General features: G+C 43.7%; 1 protein-coding gene across 50 annotated transcripts in view; it reads right to left on the bottom strand.

The window, feature by feature from the left end:
• RBFOX1 (RNA binding fox-1 homolog 1) overlaps positions 1–19,146 on the bottom strand; it is a 1,973,933-nt gene that overhangs the window by 160,004 nt on the left and 1,794,783 nt on the right. For all 50 annotated transcript variants that reach the window (XM_070231066.1, XM_070231091.1, XM_070231079.1 and 47 more), the window contains one exon: positions 16,752–16,994. In XM_070231066.1, coding sequence (XP_070087167.1) covers positions 16,752–16,994 — 243 coding nt within the window. The remainder of the gene's footprint in view (positions 1–16,751; positions 16,995–19,146) is intronic.

Below are 19,146 nucleotides of genomic sequence, written 5' to 3' on the forward strand. Positions count from 1 at the left end.
TCATGCATTATGTATTGCAGAAATTAATTTATCCAGAACTGTTTTCCAATGCAGTTTCCAAAGGCTCTAGTCTGCATCCAGCTGGAAATCTGCACTGGGGTGGGGGGCTCTGGCTAGTCTCTGGCTCTCTCTGTTCATCCCAACCACCATTGCTGAGGTAGTGCAAGGATAAGAGTCTGGATAAAGCCATGCCAGATGCCAATGTTTCCTGATTCCTACTTCCCCTGGCAAGGTCAGGACGGATGGGTCCCATAGAACCAGGCGCATCTTTCCTTAGTCCCCTCACCCCAAACCAGTGGCTTCTCCATTCTTCCAGCTCCTTAGGAGAAGGATGCTGGAGAATGAGTATAGAGTGGTGGTTATTAGCACAGGTTGTGGAGTCAGACATACCACGTCCCAGGGATGTGACTTTGGGAAAGTCACCAAGTCATGTCAACTCTCCAGCCCTCTATTTCCTCATCTGTAAAGAGAGCATCATTATGTCTACACCCAATGGCTATTCTGAGGGTTAAATTACAAACGACTATAGCATCTCAAACTAGTGATGAAAGTTCACACGTGTGCATATTGCATATTACAAAGAGCTTCGGCAGAGTCTTTGGTCATCTTATAGTTAGTCCAACCCTGTGAGTTAGCCAGGGAGTAGATTATTATTGCTCCCCCTTGAAAGATGAGAAAACCAAGACTCAGATTCAACTAAATTTTATTTCTTGCTTTCCAGATGCCAAGTGCTTCCATACACATCAATCCACTTAAGAAGCACAGCTACCATATGAGATAGGCGTCATTCTGTCCATTTTAAAGATAAAGAAATAGAGGTGTGCATAATGATCTATCTGGATGTCTCACAAGCAACTCAAAGTTCACACACACACACACACACACGTTATAATTTTGATTTCAATTCCTTCTTACCTTCTACTCTTTGGAAAAATGACCCTCATCTCCACCAAGATTCAGCTTTATGAGAATTGGCATTTACTCAGGCCCAAACTTAGAGTCATCCTGGACCCTGTCCTTTGTCTTACATCCTACAGCCAACTCGTTGCCCAAACCACACTAGTTCATGTTATCGTCTCTCGTCTGGACCATTGCACTAGCTTATTAACTGCTCTTTCTGCCACTTTGCCACTTACCCCCACCGCATTACTGTGCTCCTCTAATCCATTTTCCACACCATTATCAGAGCATTCCTAAAATCAAAATCTAATCATGACATTCCCTTGCTTAAAATTCTTCAATGGCCTCCCACTGTACAAAGGGTGAATATGCATGCCCCCAACACAGCTTACAAGGGCCTGCATGAGTGTTCTCTGCCCATTTCTTCATCCTCATCTTGGGCAATCTTCTCCCTGCCCCCGCAACCCAGTCACATTGACATTCTTTCATTTGAATATGCTAAGTTCCCTCTTCCCAGGGGTGTGGCGGTAACTGGTAACAACCAGCTCTACAGAAAACAAAACCAAAAAGCCCTGGTTTGTATCACTGCCGATCTCCATGGTGTAAATACTCTCGCAATGCCCTTTCAAGCTACTAGAACGACATTCCCATCATGTTGGGAAGAAATGTGTGTTCTTGTGTAGCTCCAATACCTTTCCTTTATGGCATTCTCCACAAATGTCATTACTTGATTAAGCAGGTGATTTGGTTTCTTTGTTTATATTCCATGTCCTGTACTAGACTGTAATTTCCTTGAAGGAGAACCCATGTCTGTCATTCACTCTTGTACCTCTAAGGCCTAACACTGTGCCTCCCAAATAGTAGGAACTCAAGGAATATTCATGCATAAATAAATGATACACAATTGTTGAGTATCCACCTTGTGCCAGGTACTGCGCTTGACACGAAGAATTAAAAAAAAATGAATAAGGCAAAGCATTCTCAAGGACTTTACAGCAAAAATAAAGTTTTAAGTTACTGTAAAATCATTGGCTATGTATTTAATAGATTAACAGATATTGTGACATATTGTAGGAGTTCAATAAACGTTTTTTATCGAATGTCAAAGGGATAAATTTTCAAGACATACACAGCATGGTAAAGGGAGTACCAACTCTGGCTTTCAGATCGTGTCATGAAAGGGCTTATAGACGCACAGAGGGCAGGAGTAAGAGTGAAGATTTGATAGAATCTCCAGCAAAGGCAATTACGAATACTTCAGGATTTAATTCCAGCATGGAAGGCCTGCTTTCCATCAAGGTAGCATCCTTCCTGATGCCAACTAACCGGGTTTGTTTTCAAACTCTGCTGAGGTATCAAAAACCGTCTGCATTTCTGAGTTGCAACATACAGTGAGATGTCTGCGAACGTGGCTCGCCAACATCCCCACCGTGAATAAAATGATGTGGACCAATTGCTTACATCTATGAAAACCTAAGTGACTGTGAAGGTAGGCTGCAGGCTCCCAGACACAGAACGGGCCTGTGAGCCCGGCGGCCCCGAGCTGGCCCAGGAAAATGATGGGAAATTCAATTTCAGAAGGGCTGTTTGCAAAGTAATCCAATACATTACGGTGTGTGCATTATTATTGTATTATATTGAGTAATATCACATTTAAGGAGATTTCATAGCATCATAGCCATGCACAAGGGAATATAAAAGCAGTTAATAAAATAGAGAAGTACAATTTCCCTTCAGCCTTAGATATGTTCCTATTATACTCAGAATAATAATCAGAGGTCCACTTAGCTTGACTTGGGAAGTAACGGATCTGTAATTACCTCGTGCCTACAGTGTCATTATCAAGGGCTCAGTCCCAATGTCAGACCACTGTGAATCCTCAGAAAGCCTGTAGAACTCAATATCCAAGCGGCAGAAGGAAAATCACAGGGCTTCCTAAAGCCACACACACACACCTCAGGCGACGTCAAGACATCTGCGCAGCCCAGGCTGGGCTCTATGCTAGAATTAGGCTGCCTTTTGAAACCTGGATCTTTTTCACTAGAGTTTCTCTCTGCCATGGGTATTCTACCCCATGAACCCTTAGTTTACAAAGGAAAACATGTGATTCCCCCAACCACCACCCCACCCTACGTTCTCCCTCTCCTGAGCTTGCTAAGGCTAGTGGAAAAAAAAAAATTCTGCAGATTTGTTGAGAGCAATGGAAGAGGGTTCAATGACTATTTGCCAAGAACTGACCTCAGGGGCTCTAACCAAGCCTTCAGAGGCTCTTTTTGGGATCAATGGCTCCAACCGTAGGAGAAATGATCCTGGGGCTTACCATATTCTACAGGTCAGCTCCAGAGCTGGGCCTCCATTACCTATTTTAGTCAAGAGTTGGTTGCCTTGTCTGTGCCTGTGTGGTTGAAAGAGCTGCCACGTGTGTTTGAGTTCCATGTTCGTTACCGCCTGATGGTGCAACATAGGGCAACTTACATAACCTCTCTGAATCTCTATTTTCCTTATCTGTGAAATGGGAGTAACACTACCCACATTAGGTTTAGATTTAATGGACTTAAAACCTGAATACAATACCCAACAGTATTATTACTTACTCCATTAATCATAACAATTATGATATTCACTCTATGACCTCAGAAGAACATAACATTTCCTAACCCTGCTTTGATTCAAATCAAAGTCAGTAGTAATACAGGTTTTGATCCCAAACCTGTTTCTGAGGAAACATGGGCAGTGTGTATATGTGTGTATGTAAGTGTGTGTATGGATGTGTTTGGAAGTAGAAGGGAATACTATATTTCACATATAACTCTGGCATTTGTTAAATTCTGGCATTACACAAACACTTATTTTTTTTGCCAGAGTTCCACAGGGAAGTCCAGTTTGACAGAGAAGAAAAAATAAAAGAAATTTAATTCAACGTCAGGGGAGAAATTGGAAATATTTTATTAAAAAATAATCCAGAAGAGCCAGATGACCTGGTCAAACTCACATGCCTATAAGGACCAGTTCCCTTAGAGAGGGAAGATGGACTCTGTGGTGACTACGGCGAACAGTCTTGGGGGACAGCCCATCCTCAACACTAGCATATAATTGCCGTGTTTTGTTAGACTTTTCCATTTTTTAATCAAAGCCAGATTACACTGTGAAATTTCCCAATTTGAAATGTAGGCAATTAATTTCATTTGTGAGCCCAGCAAAAAAGGCGTGAGGTCTGAATAAAGCCAGCAAGCCAACAATGTGTAAACTTTGGCTTGGATCAGGGATCGGCAAACTTTTTCCGTACAGAGCCAAACAGTATTTTCAGCTTAATGGGCCATATATGTCTGTTGCAATTACTCGACTCTGCAAAAGCAGAAGCAGCATAGACAATACATGAACGAATTGGTGTGGCTGTGTTCCAATAAATCTTTATCGACAAAAACAGGCAGTGGGCCAGAATTGACCCATTGGTCATAGAGTCTGGCCTAACGACTTAACACTGATACTAAAGGCCTGAAGAAGCCTGGAGAGAAGAAGGAAAAGGGAGAGCCGGTGAGGGGCTCTGGGTCCTATGGACAGTTGGACCAGGCAGAAAGACAGCCAAGACTCTGAGGTTCAGGCAATGCTTCCAGCTCCCCTCTCCAACCTCTGACCAGGTCCCCTTTGGTCTTCACTGCTAAGAGCTTCAATGACTCAAACCAAGAGAATGCCCTAAAGCCAGGGACTAACCTACTTTGCCTCCCTGTTATCTCCAAACTTCCATCTCCTGGAGTCAAGGAGACTCTCTGGGGTTGGTTCCCAAGGCTGCCCCGCCCCCATCATCTCTTTCTCTTTTGGGAAGCCACCAGATGAGTGCCACCCAGAGACACTGCCTGGAACCCCCGGCAACTCCTCACATAATTGCTAGCCTGCCTCCCACTTGCAAGCCAATTAGATGGAAAAGGGGGGACGAGACCCACCTCCCGTCATTCCAGCACTGCCGCTACCACTGCTTCTCTTAGTAAAAATTGGTAGTTAATTTCTCACCCTAAAAAAGACCAGGGAACAATCTCTTTAAATTACAGTGTTACAATGTGATACAAAGATGCAGAAGTCAAATACAATTTGGGTTATAATTAGCGATTTCCTTAGCAAGTTTCTATGGGAGATCCAGGCTTCCTCTCATCAGCTTGCCAAATGGTTTGAAGGCCCCTTTTACTCCACGGGGTCACTGGATGCCATGGGGGGAGGGATCTTTAGGGGATGGGAGGGGTGTGTGTGTGTGTAAACTGAGGCAGTTTTGAGCTAAACACGGAATTATCAGGACAAAGGTTGTTAACATATTTGTCTGCTATGATAGTATCAGGATTAAAATAGCAGGGAATGTCATTTAGGTAAAACAAACTATTTCTGATGGGGAAGTCACACAATGTGGGTTTAGGAATCCACCAGACAAATCTCTGTTTGCATTTACACTCCTCCCTTTATTAGTTGTACGGCCTTGGGGCAAGTTACTTAACATCTGTGCTTCCATTTCCTCATCTGTAATTCTGGCATGGTTGCATCCATCCTTGGATGGGTTATGGAATGTGAATTAAATGTGCAGCATGGTGCGTGGCTCATGGAGTGAGTAAGGGAGTGGATTCTGGAGTCAGCCTGGCTGCGTGTGAATACCAGCTCTGTCCCTATTAGCTCCGTGATGTGACCTTGGGTAATCTCCTTGATTTCTCTATGTTCTGGTTTTCTCACCTAGGTAATAAGAGGTTAGTTGTGGCATGCACCTACTCTGGGTGCTGTAAGATTCAACCAGATCCTGCACATAAAACTTGGAGCATCATGGCACCAGGCATCAAGCATGTCCTCACTAAATGCTAGTTACTGTTACCCAAGCATTGTTAACCAATCATGGTTGCCTCTTTCTTTCTCTCTCTCTCTTTCAGTCCAAGAAATTTCCTTTTGTTTCTCCCCATCTACCAATCAGAATGCACATTTACATTTCTCCATTTTGAAAGATGGGGACAGCCCAAACTCTTTGAATTGTGTTGTTTGCAATTAACTCTATGATTTTTTTTTAAGGAATAAACTGCCTTTTCACTTCCAAAACAAGTCTGCAAACTTTAAACGTCTAAATTACCTTGGTCCTGATGGCCTGGTTTGTTTAGACTGTACAGCCCGTAAACCTTGGTTTATTGGAGAACAAACTTACCCACATAGCTTTGATGCAAGGACACTGAGATCACATCACAGTTAGGTCCTCGAGCCTGCATACGTTCTGTTCCTGATGTCAGAGGTTTATTGTCTAGGTTGCAGTGACCTTCTCACCAAAGTCCAGGAGTTGGAGAGCCCATGAGTTTCTGTGGGATCTCCGTGCAGCTTGGCTCAGCTGTCTCGTGAGGGTCTGGTTATTCTACTACAGGGAGCAGAGCCCAGGCTTCAAGCTCCTGTCCCTGAGGGAGCTCCTGTGGTAACTTGGTCTTGGCACTCCATGAAAAGCTATAATTCGACAATCTGACAGCCTCCACGCCCTTCAGGGATGCAAAGGCAGAAACCCAGACCCCCTAGTTAGAGTGTTTGACCCCGGAGCTATGGGGACTGGACCTGGTTGGAACATATAACACCATTGAATGAGCACAGCCTCATCAACACGAGCATCAGGAGGGGCAGAACAGAACTAGATAAAATAACCACCCTTTCGAGAAGTCTGGAGGCCTTTGTGAGAGTAAGGCCCCCTAATGGTTGAAACCTCTGGCTAGGATATCAAAGAAAAATGGTGCCTCAAATCACACAGCCCTATTTGGCTTTGTCCATTTCAATGCAGAGATAGCCCTGAGTAAGTGGATTTTGAAAACTACTACAGAATCCAGGAAATAGTGGGAAAAAAGGATAGTTATGGAAAACAGAATGCACAAGGAGGGGCACGGCACAGTAGAAATGGTCTTTTAGGATGACCCTGTCTGGTTTCTGCTGGGATAGTCACTGTGTGACTCTGGCAGGTCACTTTCTCTCTCTGAGACTTGGCATCATTTGTAAATGAAGTAGGTAGACAAGATGGTCATTTCAAGCTCTAACATTCTACAATTCTCTGCACTGTCATGCTGAAGCATCTAAACTGTCTTTTTTACAAACCTGAAATAGAGTCTCCCTTGAAGCGTTAAAGTTCCTAATTTCACTTCCTGTTAAAAAGAAGTAAAGGTTCCGAGGCAGCCCTAATGGCACAGTGGTTAAAGGCAGCCCTAATGGCACGGTGGTTAAAGTTCGGCACACTCTGCTTTGGCAGGCTGGGTTCGGTTCCCGGGTGCGGAACCACACTGCTCGTCTGTCAGTAACCATGCCGTGGCAGTGACTCTAGAAGAACTAGAACGATTTACAACTACAATATATACGACTATGTACTGGGGCTTTGGGGAGGGGGGGAAAAAAAAGAGGAAGATAGGCAACAGAAGTTAGCTCAGGACAAATCTTTCCCAGGAAGATAAATAAATAAATAAATAAATAAAGCTTCCAAGATTAAGTCAGTATCTTCAGAGGCTGGGAAGATAACGAAAATGAATGAATGAATGAATGAAACAAGAATGAGCAGGAGAGGGGCTGGCCCAGCGGTGTAGTGGTTAACTCATGCCCTCTGCTTTGGTGGCCGGGGTTTGCAGGTTCAGATCCCAGGTGCAGACCTATGCATGGCTTATCAAGCCATGCTGTGGCAGCATACCACATACAAATAGAGGAAGATGGGCACAGATGTTAGCTCAGGGCTAATCTTCCTCCCCCAAAAAATAAAAAAGAAAAATGAGCAGGAGAGCACAAAAAAATCCAAATTGCTGCTTACTCTTGAAAAAAATCAAAAGATATTGTATTGCTAGTTCAGCAAACCAATATGGCGGTGACTGTATGGACTGATAGGGTCTCCTCCTGTGGATGGGCCAGAGGGTCCCCACCAAGGGGTCACATAGCATCATGCCTATGGTTTTATCATTCCTATATTCATGGGGAAAATTACATCTTTCTTTTACCTAAGTCGCCATCATAAACTGGTCTCTTTTAAACATGTGTGTTACTTGCCTGGACCTAAAAGTATTTGAGTTTCAGCCCTTAACTGATGTGTTCTCCTTACATCTATACAATGAGAAGATTGGACTAAGTGAGCTCTGTTTCCACCAGCTCTCACACTCCAAGGGTCTGCTGAACCCTCCAGGAACCCTCAGTTAAGATCACATAGCCAACTTCTTCCTCCAGTCTAGAATTCAAATAGAGACCAGAATTTGTATGAACTCACTATAAACTTGCAGAATATACGGCCGCAAATTAAGAGCATGAGCTAATGAGTGATTCAAATACTGCCCACAAAACAGATCAATGCCTGCTTCCAAGTTCATTTAAAAACAAACAAGCCAAAGCAGCAAAGCTCCCTAATGGGGCCATGCACTATGCAAAGGCAATTAGGTCCTTCAAACACCTAGACCCTCGTTTGTATAGCTCCCAGACAGCCCCTTCATCTTCAGATTATCCGATGATTACCGCAACACTTGAAAACTCCACTGTGTGCTAATACTTGCTCAAAGACTAACATCTTAATAAAAGAGAGAGACTGCTTAGTCACACCGAGAGGGTAAAATTGACGACAATGAAGACAGGTACGAGTAGGCACAAAACACCAAATGAAGAGCAAGTCAAGACGAAACGTTTCAGATGGCTGCAACACTTGCAATTGAAATATGACAACAAAGACTCCCTAAGGAAACACTAACTCGAACTCAGAATACACAGGATCTTTCCCCATTTAGCAAAAGCAAGATGGCTTTGGGCCTTCAGAACAAAACTTCAATGAAGTATCTCTCCATAAATTTGAACCTTGTTTGTCCATGACCTAGACTTAGGTCAATGACTAGCTTGGACCAATCAGTTGTACTCAGGCATGAGTGACTGAAAACTATTTGCATGGAAATCAATAAATATAAAAATTACTTTGAAAATAAATGTGGGAATTTGAGCCTTAGTTTGACTCTTAGAGAAAACCGCACAATTCTTATGATAGATTTATTCTCCTGAAAAAAATTTAGAATGAAGAGTTCAGGGCAGAGGGAAACACTCTAATTTCCCATTAAAAAGGACATAATAATCCATAATTACAGTGATTCAGATGGTAGAGCATTTACTATGTGCCCATCACTGTGCTAAGCCCTTTATCGGCATCATCTCATTAGGACTTTACAACTATTCCAAGCCTCACAAACACAAAGGAAGAAAGTGAGGCTGAGAGAGGACGCATCACATGCCAATGGTCCCACTCTGGGTCAGAACTGGAATGGGCACTCCAACCACTTTACCTCGATTCTTCACTGCTTCTCCTGATAACACCTAACGTCATTTTTTTTCTGACCTGTCGTGAGACCCTTCAGTTCTATCAGAGTCCAAGGCTGTAGGCCCAGTCCTACAAAGGGACATTACACACATAGGTCTCTGATGCTCACGGCTATGCCCGCTCCACTCAGAGTTATCCTAAGTTGGGCTCACTTGTGTCTTTGGACACCAGGACCAGACACGCTGGGGAACAAGAGCTTTAGAACAGTAAAATGGCCCTGATAGTGGGTAATGAAGGCCTTTAATTTATCCTGAAAGCCCAGGGCCATTTATTCCAAAGCATATATAGGAGGCAGAAGCATAATACTCAGCCTCAGGAGGAAACGAGAGGCAGTACGTTGCCCTTAAAGTAAATGTGAACCTTAGGAAAAATAGAACTGGTATTGACAAAACAGCTCAGCCACACTGCCATCTGAAAAGACAATTTTGAAGCTACTGAAACATGTTATTGGAGTTTGCTCAAGGCCAGGTCTCAAATAAGAGCACACTCTAAGCTTGTAATATTGCACATGCTTGGGTCTGTGGGGGCCCTCCCCAGGGTGAAATGAGTAATTCCCAGACAAAGTATTCCTTCCTGCAATAGCAATCTATGCAGAGCAGGCCCCAGTGTGTGTGCCTGGGCATGCCTAGGGGATGCCTTCTGGGCTTCAAGCCCTTAAAAGTTTTGGTCTTGTATCTGACACACCTGGTTTTGAGTTCGAGCTCCTACCTATGAGCTACAATGACCTTGAGGAAGACCCTTGCCTCAGGCTCCTCAGCTATGACATGAGGATGATAACAACTCATACACACTTTTTATTTTCTTGGTGATGGAGAGTCAAGATTACTTGAGGCTGTCCGTGCAAAGTGCTTAGAACATAGTCTGATGCTCACTGGGCAAAAACTACTATTTTTGATATTGTTATTTTCTGCTTCCTATTTAGAGGTAGCTATTTACTGTATTTTTAGACAGGCATCCTTCAAGGATTTCACCAAACTTTTAATGTAAGCGGGTGAGGCCAAAGTCCTTCACCAGAGAGAGGAATGCTCTGGTGTTCCACACTTCACCTTTGATGGTTGTTTAGAAGAGAAGTGGAAGGAGGTTTGGAGACGGGAACAATGGAGGAAGGGAAGAGTAGAAATATTAAGAGCAGAGAGGCCAAATGACCAGCCCAAGATCCTTCAGCTTGTCAATAGTGGAGCAGTGGGTCAAACCCTGACAAATCCAGAGCCCAGGTCCTTAACTCACCTGCTTCTCTAAGTGGGAGAGCAGGGCTGTAGAAACCAGCCTTGGGGAGAATTCTAGATCCCTTGCCCCAGTCTCAGGCACTGGTCATCTAAGCTGTCGGCCAGGAGACTTCTAGTGAACACCTGGAGATTGAGGAAAGCCTTGTCTTTGACATCAGACACACCTGGGTGAGGATCCAGACTCCGCCACTCACAATTCTCCCAAACTCATAATATCTTTAAGCCTCTTTGTCCCTTTATTTCCCCAATAAAATGGGGAGTACTAATATCATTTAAAAGGTTTGGTGTGAGGACAAAATGAGAGGAGGAATGAAAGAGTGCCTACTGTGGGCTGTGGACCATAGCAGGCCTCAATCGATGGGAGCACATCTTCCCCTTTCTTTTCCCTGATACCAGATAACTCTCAAATTACTTCCTTTTGTTAGAGAAAGGGGTAGCTACACCCAAACACACACGGTTGGAACAGCCGTGAGCCGAGAGAGTTGCATAGTGTGCTGTGTTGGGCAAGGGTGTGGGCAGCAGAACTTCTCAGGGACTGTCTGTGGGGGTGCAAATGGACTCTCTGCAGGGTAATTGAACAGCGTCAACATTTTAAATCCATATCCCTTTTAACCATTCACACAGATTCATCCACAGGTGGACCGCGATATTTGTACCCAGCCGTTCACTACAGCCTGGTTGGGAATAGCAACAGCGCAAGAGAAAACCCAGAAACAACGTAAATTCAGTGGGAAACCTCTGCATGTAAGATTGCACACAAACGTGATAAAGATCGAGTTGGATCCCAAAGTGCGATACAGAATGATTCCAGATATAAAGGGTGCCAAAGTGGGTGCTTAGTAGATTTCAATTCTGTTCTTTTGAGGATGGAGCTGGAAGTTAGAAGATAGAAACATTAATTAGCGACAGAGAGAGAGAGAGAGAGAGAAATAGACAGGCAGGCTGCTATAGGCTGAATGCTTGTGTCTCTTCAAAATTTGTGTGTTGAAATCCTAGCCCCCAAGGTGACGGTGTTAGGAGGTGGGGCCTTTGGGAGGTTATTGAGTCATGAGGACAGAGCCCCCATGAATAAGGTTAGTGCCCTTATAAAGAGACCCCAGAGAGCTCCCTCACCCCCCCCCCCCCCCACCCTTGAGGGCATGGAGAAGAAGGCCAGCTATGAACCAGGAACTGGGCCCTCACCAGATACTAAACCTGTCCGTGCCTCAATTTTGGACTTGCCAACCCTTAAACTGTGAGAAATGAGTGTTGTTTACAAGCCACCTAGTTTATAATATTTTCATTATAGCAGCCCAAATGGACTAAGACATAGGCATATGCTTGAATTTGTACAAAACATTTCTGGGAGGAAATATAAGAAATTGGTAACTCTTGTTTCTGGCAGGGAGACTAAGTTGGGGGCTTTAGAAAATTTTCGTTTTCATTGTACACCCTTTTTTAATGCATGACTTTTTAAATCACAAACTGAATTGCCATAACAATGATAATAATGGCTAGTTAACAAACAGGAATGCATTGAGGAGTTTTCCCCAGATCTTAGCTACATAATTGGCTTCCAAAGCAGAGCCGGTATGTAAATGGAAGTCATCACCAACCAATATCTTATTTTCTTAAAGGTATTAATGAAATCTGGAGATTTAGTTAGCACTCCAGTTGGAAGCAGCTGAGGTTCAAGAAGAACTTGGCTCCTTAAAGAGCTCTTCTCTCTGTCAATAGAGCCCAGAGCTCGGGGACCAAGCTCGGGACCCACTTCTTTCTCCCATCAGCTCCCAGAGCTGGTAGGAGACTTTTAAACAGACTGCAGAGCTGTTAAAAATAGAAGTTAAGTTGCTATTGGAGATACGTGGAGAATTCACCACTTGCAAATCTCTAATTATAATATGTCAAGAGTAAAATACCTTGTCAGGGACAGTATCTAATATAATACAGTATTGGCTCTGTCAGCACAGTGATCCACGATGTGTTTGAAGGCCTACATTAAATAGACATTCAGCAGAAAAATGTCCTGCAGGGACTCATCTCAGCCCTTGGGGAACCGAAAGGATGACCTAGTAAGTCTTTTCTGTCTGTACTTTCCTGAGCCCTGGTTGGGAGCTCTGGGTGCGTCCTGCTTCTCTTTTACAGATTTTGCACTTTGTGTTAAATCATGTGCATATATTAGATGTTCTTGGAGCCTACCAGATGGATGGATCTTTTCTCTTACCCAAAACTACTCAGTTTCTCAAACAAATGATGGCCTCTACAGTGCCCTCAGACTGGCATTAAGCACTGTGCATATACGTCAAAGGACAGTTACAGCTATTCCTGGTACAACACTACCCTATGGGGAATAACTAGACGCTAATACAGGGCCATGTCTTCTAGGGTTGGGAAAACCATGAGTCTGACTCATTTTGAGGTTAAATTCCTTCCTTGGAAAATGCAGAACCTGCAGTGAAGAGAAGGTGTGCTTGGTAAATGTGTAAGGATGCAGGAACAATTTGAAACAAACTTGTCATAGACCATGTTCTGCTCAATCAGGTCAGGAAAGTGCGACTCAAAAGTAGGTCATGGACAGCAGAAGCATCTTTCTTTATGGCCACAGAGAGAAAAGCATATACATATAATAGTTTGTAGCAGAAACCAAGATGGCCCCTTTGACGATTCCTGCACTTGCCCTATAGCAGTTAAGAGTATACCTTCTAGGACTTACTTCAGAATCAGTCTCCAAGCCCATCTGCTTCAGTGTATAATGGTTCACCTTCCTTCAAAGCTTCCTGTAACAGTATGGATCACCCAAACATGGCTGGAGAAGACAAAGTCACCAGCTAACCAGCCCCACCACAAATTCACACTCTCCAACTCAGACAGGTGCTCATTGCCATTTAAATACCCTAGGAATTGTCTGAGCCAGATTCCTGATGTCCTTGCCCAATTTCAGGAATCATTCCACTGCTTGCAAGCTTCTCCCTTTCTCACTTTCTGTCAGTTGATGATGTCTTCATCATTGAAAAGTTGAAGACCATATAGAAGGAATTCTTCATGTCCTCTCTTGACTTCAAGATTTCTCTGTTCCCTCACAAGTTCACTCTTCCTTCTTGCTATAGTCTGAATGTTTGTGTCTCCCCCGAATTCACATGTTGGAATCCTAAAGCGCCGTGTGATGGTATTAGAAGGTGGGACTTTTTGGAGGTGATTAGGTCATGTGGAGGGAGCTCTCATGAAGGGGATTAGTGCTCTTAAAAAAGCCCCCTTGCTCCTTCCACCATGTGAGGACACAGTGCTCACCACTGCATCTCACTGCAGAGCCTGGGGCACCTTGGACCCCCTACATGCTGCTTAAATTTAATTCTGTTGATCTCCAAAGAGTTCTTTCATGAAAGAAGGATGTTGAGCACCTCAACTGCCCAACTGGATTAAGATTTCCTTTTAGGCAGGCATAATTAACTCTTTCTTTTAAAATTTCATTTCATAACTCTTCTGGCTAAAATTCTTTTCAATGGCTTCCCATTGCTCCTAATGTGGAATTCCACCCACTTAAGGAACCCATCAGCCCTGTGGGACATGATCCCTGCTGACTGCTCCCATTTCATCTTTTGCCACTGAACCCCAAACCCACCTCACATGCCCTAGACATATTGGGTTCTTTTTAGTTCCTCGAAGAGCCAAGCTCTTTCCAACTTCAGGACTTTTGGCTTAATATTCCTTCACCTTAAATATTGTCTCTTTGAAGAAATGTTCCCAGAATACTCATTTCCAGGCAGCATCCTTGTTCTTTTTAATCCTCCCTTAGTACCTGTCTTTTCTTGAAAAGCATTATCACAATTTGCCTTTCTATAGCTGTTTGATCACCACATATTCACTCCCTGATCTCTCACACTAAGTTAGGAGCAGGAAAGGACCCTTTCTGTTTGGTTCAATCATCACCCAGTATAATCCTGCCTCCATCGGATGCTTAGTAAACATTTGTGAACGAATGAATTAATCTTTCACAGCAGTTAGTATAGTTGGCAACTGTCGAGGCTTAATAAACAGTGTCCAATTGGACCTTTTTCAGTCCTAAGATAATCTTCTTAAGCCCGATCACCATTGATTGTCACAAAATAACCAACAAAAAATAAACAGCAGCCCTATCGCCTGGTAGTCAGCACAACAATAATAAACACCTGCTAAACCAGCAAACCCATTTAGTGAACTCATCCTGAAGTTACTTGAGGCAGATACAAAAAAAAAGGCAATAGCAGCAGTATTCACAAAAACCAACAGGTGGAAACAACCCAACCGCCCATCAATGAATGAACGCATAAACAAAATGTGGCATAGCCATACAACGGAAGAGTATTCAGTCATAAAAACGCTTAAAGTACTGATGCATAATACCATGTGAACGAACCTTGAAAACATTCTATTAAGTAACAGAAGCCAGACACGAAAGGTCAGATATGGTAGGATTTTTGTGAAATATCTCCAATGAGCAAATCCATGCAGACAGAAAGTAGATTGGTGGTTACCAAAGACTGGAGGGAGGGAGGAATGGGGAGTGTCTCCTTAATGGGTATAGAGTTTCCTTTAGAGATGATGAAAACCTTCTGGAACTAGATAATGGTGATGGTTGCATTAAATTGTGAATATACTTAATGCCACTGAATTGTATATATTAAAATAGCAAATTTTATGTTACATATGTATTTTGTTGTTAGTGTCCTCAAGTTGATTCCTACTCCTAGTGCCCCTGTGCCCAGCAGAGCGGAACCCTGCCCAGTCTTTTTGCACCATCCTCTCACCTTCCAGCATAGCAGACAATGCTCTGCTGCTGTTCATAGGGTTTTCATGGCCAATCTTTTTGGAAGTGGGTGGCCAGGTGCTTCTTCCCAGTCTGTCTAGTCTGGAAGCTCCACTGAAACCTGTCCACTATGGGTGACAACCCTGCTGGTATTTGAAATACCAGTGGTATAGTTTTCAGTATCACAGCAACATGCAGCCACCACAGTATGACAACCAACCAATGGGTGGCGTGGTTCCCTGACCAGGAAACAAACCTGGGCCACGGTGGTGAGAGTGCCAAATGTTAACCACTAGACCACCAGGGCTGCAATATATATATTTTACCACAATAAAAAAGGAGAGAAAGACATTAGAAAATGTTAGAATGTACATTATTCTTAAAAATCTACAAACCTAACTCCAAATGAACTACCAGGTAGCAAAGTAGTAAACGGTCACTTTTAGTTCCAATAAATACTTCACACTTCAAACCAACAAACTTCTGTACAAATACTGGTTTTCCAGGGCGTTGGCGAGTGGGAGAAAGAGGCTCAACCACCTTGTAGCTACAAAATGTTCTAGAGATTTGCTGCTCCCAGGCTTCTAAAGAGTTCTGTGGAACAAACCTTCCCAAATGTGTGTGTATATATATATATATGTGTGTGTGTGTGTGTGTGTGTGTGTCTTGTGGTATGCATGATTGTTTTAGGTGCACAAATGAACACTGTTTAATTTTAATAATTATTTTTGTTTAGGGTTATCATTGATTAGTAGCCAATAAGACTAGTTTTCATTGATGGTGGCAGTGAAATATTTCTTTTTTGTTTGTTTGCTTGTTTTTAATCCAATTAATGCATTCACATGCAATCAAATGTACTTTTCCTGGTGCATAGGGTCACGTAAATACCACCATCAAAATACAGAACAGTACCACTATCCTATAAAATCCTCTCGTGCTGCCCCTTTGCAGTCCAGGCCACCCTCACATGACGGTTCAGCAATAAAAAGGAAGACTCTAAAGACACACGGAACAACATGAATGACTCTCTAATGCATCAGGCTAAGTTAGAGAGGGCTGGGGCCAGAAGGCAGAGTGGCTGCAAACGGGCACAAGATTTGTCTCGGGGGGTGATGTAAATATTCCAAAATTAGACTGTGGCAAGCGTTGCTTAACTCTGTAAATACACGAAAAGTCAGTGAATTGTACACCTAAAATGGGTGAATTTTATGGCATGCAAATTACATCTATATAAAGCTGTTAAACACAGAAAGGTTACAGAGTGTATGATTCCATTGAGATGACACGTTCCAGAAAAGGCAAAACTATAGGAACAGAAAATAGATGAAAGTTTCCTTTTACAAATACATGTAGCGAATGAAAAATGTATGAATTTCAATAAGTAACAGGAGAGGATGCATGTAGATGAGGCAAACTTTGCAGAGCTGGGATGACAAGGATGGGTTCAGGGACTACTTTGCGGGCAGGAGTCCCCGGTTGGCACCCCGCTGTGATTCCTGGAATTCTGGCCCCTCCCCCGCCCCCCCCAAGGCCTGCGCCCACTTACTGTGGCTGTGCCCGAGACGGTCTGCGCGCTCGTGTCCGCTGCGCTCTGCTCCGAGTGCGACTGGGCGGGAGGGTACAGGTTTAATGTGTGCTCGGGGACGGTGGTCTGGCCCGTGTATTCTGGCGCGGGGTGGGGATGAGGGGCCGTGTATTCCGCGGGGATGCCGTTCTGAGGGGGAGCGAACTGGGCCGAAGCATAAGGCTGAGCCATTGTGTCAGGGGCAGCTGCTGCTTCCTGATTACCCTGAAAAACCAGAAAGGAGGAGAGAGGGAGAGAAAAGTGTGAGCCAGCACCAAGCAGAACTTTTCCCCCAGGCCCAGGGACGACTGCTCTCCAGACACTTCTAGGTGCCAGCACTGCACCAAGAGCCTGAGATGCATGCATCCCAGTTCATTGTCACCAGACTCGATAAGGAAAGAGTAACCATCATTTATATAACCCCATTGTACAGATGCAGAAATTGAGGTTCAGAGAAGTGAAGTCACTTTCTCCAAGTCATCCAGCCCAATAGCCAAAGACTGTGAGGGTCTGTGCTCTACTGGATTGGATTTTTCTGGCAGACCCTCCTTATTTCATTCCCATTTCGGAACTTGTGAGCGTGTAGTTGTCTCCAGTGACAGCAGAGCCTTGCTTTGCTACTTAAAATGCCAAAAGAAATTAAATTGAACGTGTGTGTTCTTGAGGGGAGAGACAATTCATCTAAGCATTTGAATTTAATCAAAGTTTTATGTGACTTGGCTCACATAACGGGATGGGGGGGGGTCCTTTTAATGGTCAGAATGTGTGTGTGTGTGTGCGTTTGTGATGTTCCCAGCGGCAATATGAAGCACTCAATGAAAACTCAAGGCCTAATTTGGACAAAGATGGCACTCTGTGACAGCCCCATTTTAAGTACCTCTGCAAAATGCCAGACTTAACACAGCCCCATTAGTCAATGCCTCTCCCACCCCCTGCCTTAGTTTGTATCAGTACAGGGTATTACATAACAATTGCCCTTCCGAGCCAGGCAAAACATGCAGTGTGATCATTACAGTCAAGTCAAAAGAATTTAAAAAAATCCACGAATTCAAATGCTTCCATTTCAGGAAACATCTATTTCTCTCCACCCTGACCCCCACCCCCATAACTCTACTACCCTACACACACACACACACACACACACACACACACAGACACAAGTGCACAAGGCATCAGAAGCTGTAACCCAGAGGTCCGAATTTTCCATGGTCTCAAGAGATGGGATTGCACAGTCAGAAAGAGAGAGAGAGAGAAAAAAAAAAAAGCTTAGCAATTAAGCACACGGAATAGCTGCCTCTCCCATTGTCTGTGGTCAGTTAGATGTGACTTCAGCCCTCATATAATGATTCCAGGGCAAAAATGTCAGAGTTCCTCAAATCTCTTCTGTGCCCACTACCAACATTAGAAAAAGCCTCTTCAGCTAGAGCAACTTGGGTGCAGCAAAAAACATTATGACATGGAGGGGAGAAAGAAGTTTATTCTCAGCGCAGCGCACAGCGCGGGTGCATTTGTTTAGAAAGGACCTTAATTAGAATGTTAAAGATGACACTTGGAAGAGAACTAAGCTTAGGATAAGTTTAAAACATTTTACAAGTGAAAACATTCCCATCAGGCCTTTTCCTCCCCCAGACTAATTTCTCCAAATGTCTGTACCATTGGAAGCAGAAACGCACAGCCATTTCTTTCCTTTGAACATGTTTTCACAGCATTTGGGGCTGTGCAGGGTCTGTCTGTGCTGTGGTTGGATCACTGGACATGGAAAGTTAACCCTGTCCACCCTTGGGAAACCACAGAGGACATTTGTCATGGTCACTCAGGGCTCATTTCTCTTTCTTCAAGGATAACACCCAGTTTCCTTTTAGGGGACACTTCCACTCTCGGCCCATGTGCTACAGATGTGGCTGAACCCGGCCTCTGGTTACGGCTAGATACAGTCACATGACCCAGCCTGGCTAATCAGAGGTTCCACTCTCGTATCACAGGGAAGTATTGGGTTCATGCCCATCTATCTAAGCCAGTTAGGGAGTTAAGCCCTAGTAACTCCAGTGAGGCTTAATCCTAGGACTTTGCTGGAGTTTTAGGAGGAACTTCTCTCTCCACTGTGATTGGCAGCTGTAAAAATAACGTAAGCTGCCAAGAACTGCCTCTTGAAGAGGGCCTGCCTAGAGCAGAAGCCAACCCAGAGGAAAACAGAGCCCAGAAATTGAGAAACAAACATCAACTGGGTCCCGCTGACATCGTTTGAAGTCTTGGATCCAGCTTTACCTGCAGTTAGTAATGCCACTGTTTGTTTTAGTTACATGAGTCAGAAAATGTCTTATTTTATTTTAGCTAGTTTTTCTGTGACTTACAACCAAAAGGGTCTTTACTAATAATA

Source organism: Equus caballus, chromosome 13 (genome assembly GCF_041296265.1).
Source record: "Equus caballus isolate H_3958 breed thoroughbred chromosome 13, TB-T2T, whole genome shotgun sequence".
NCBI classification, from domain to species: Eukaryota; Metazoa; Chordata; class Mammalia; order Perissodactyla; family Equidae; genus Equus; species Equus caballus.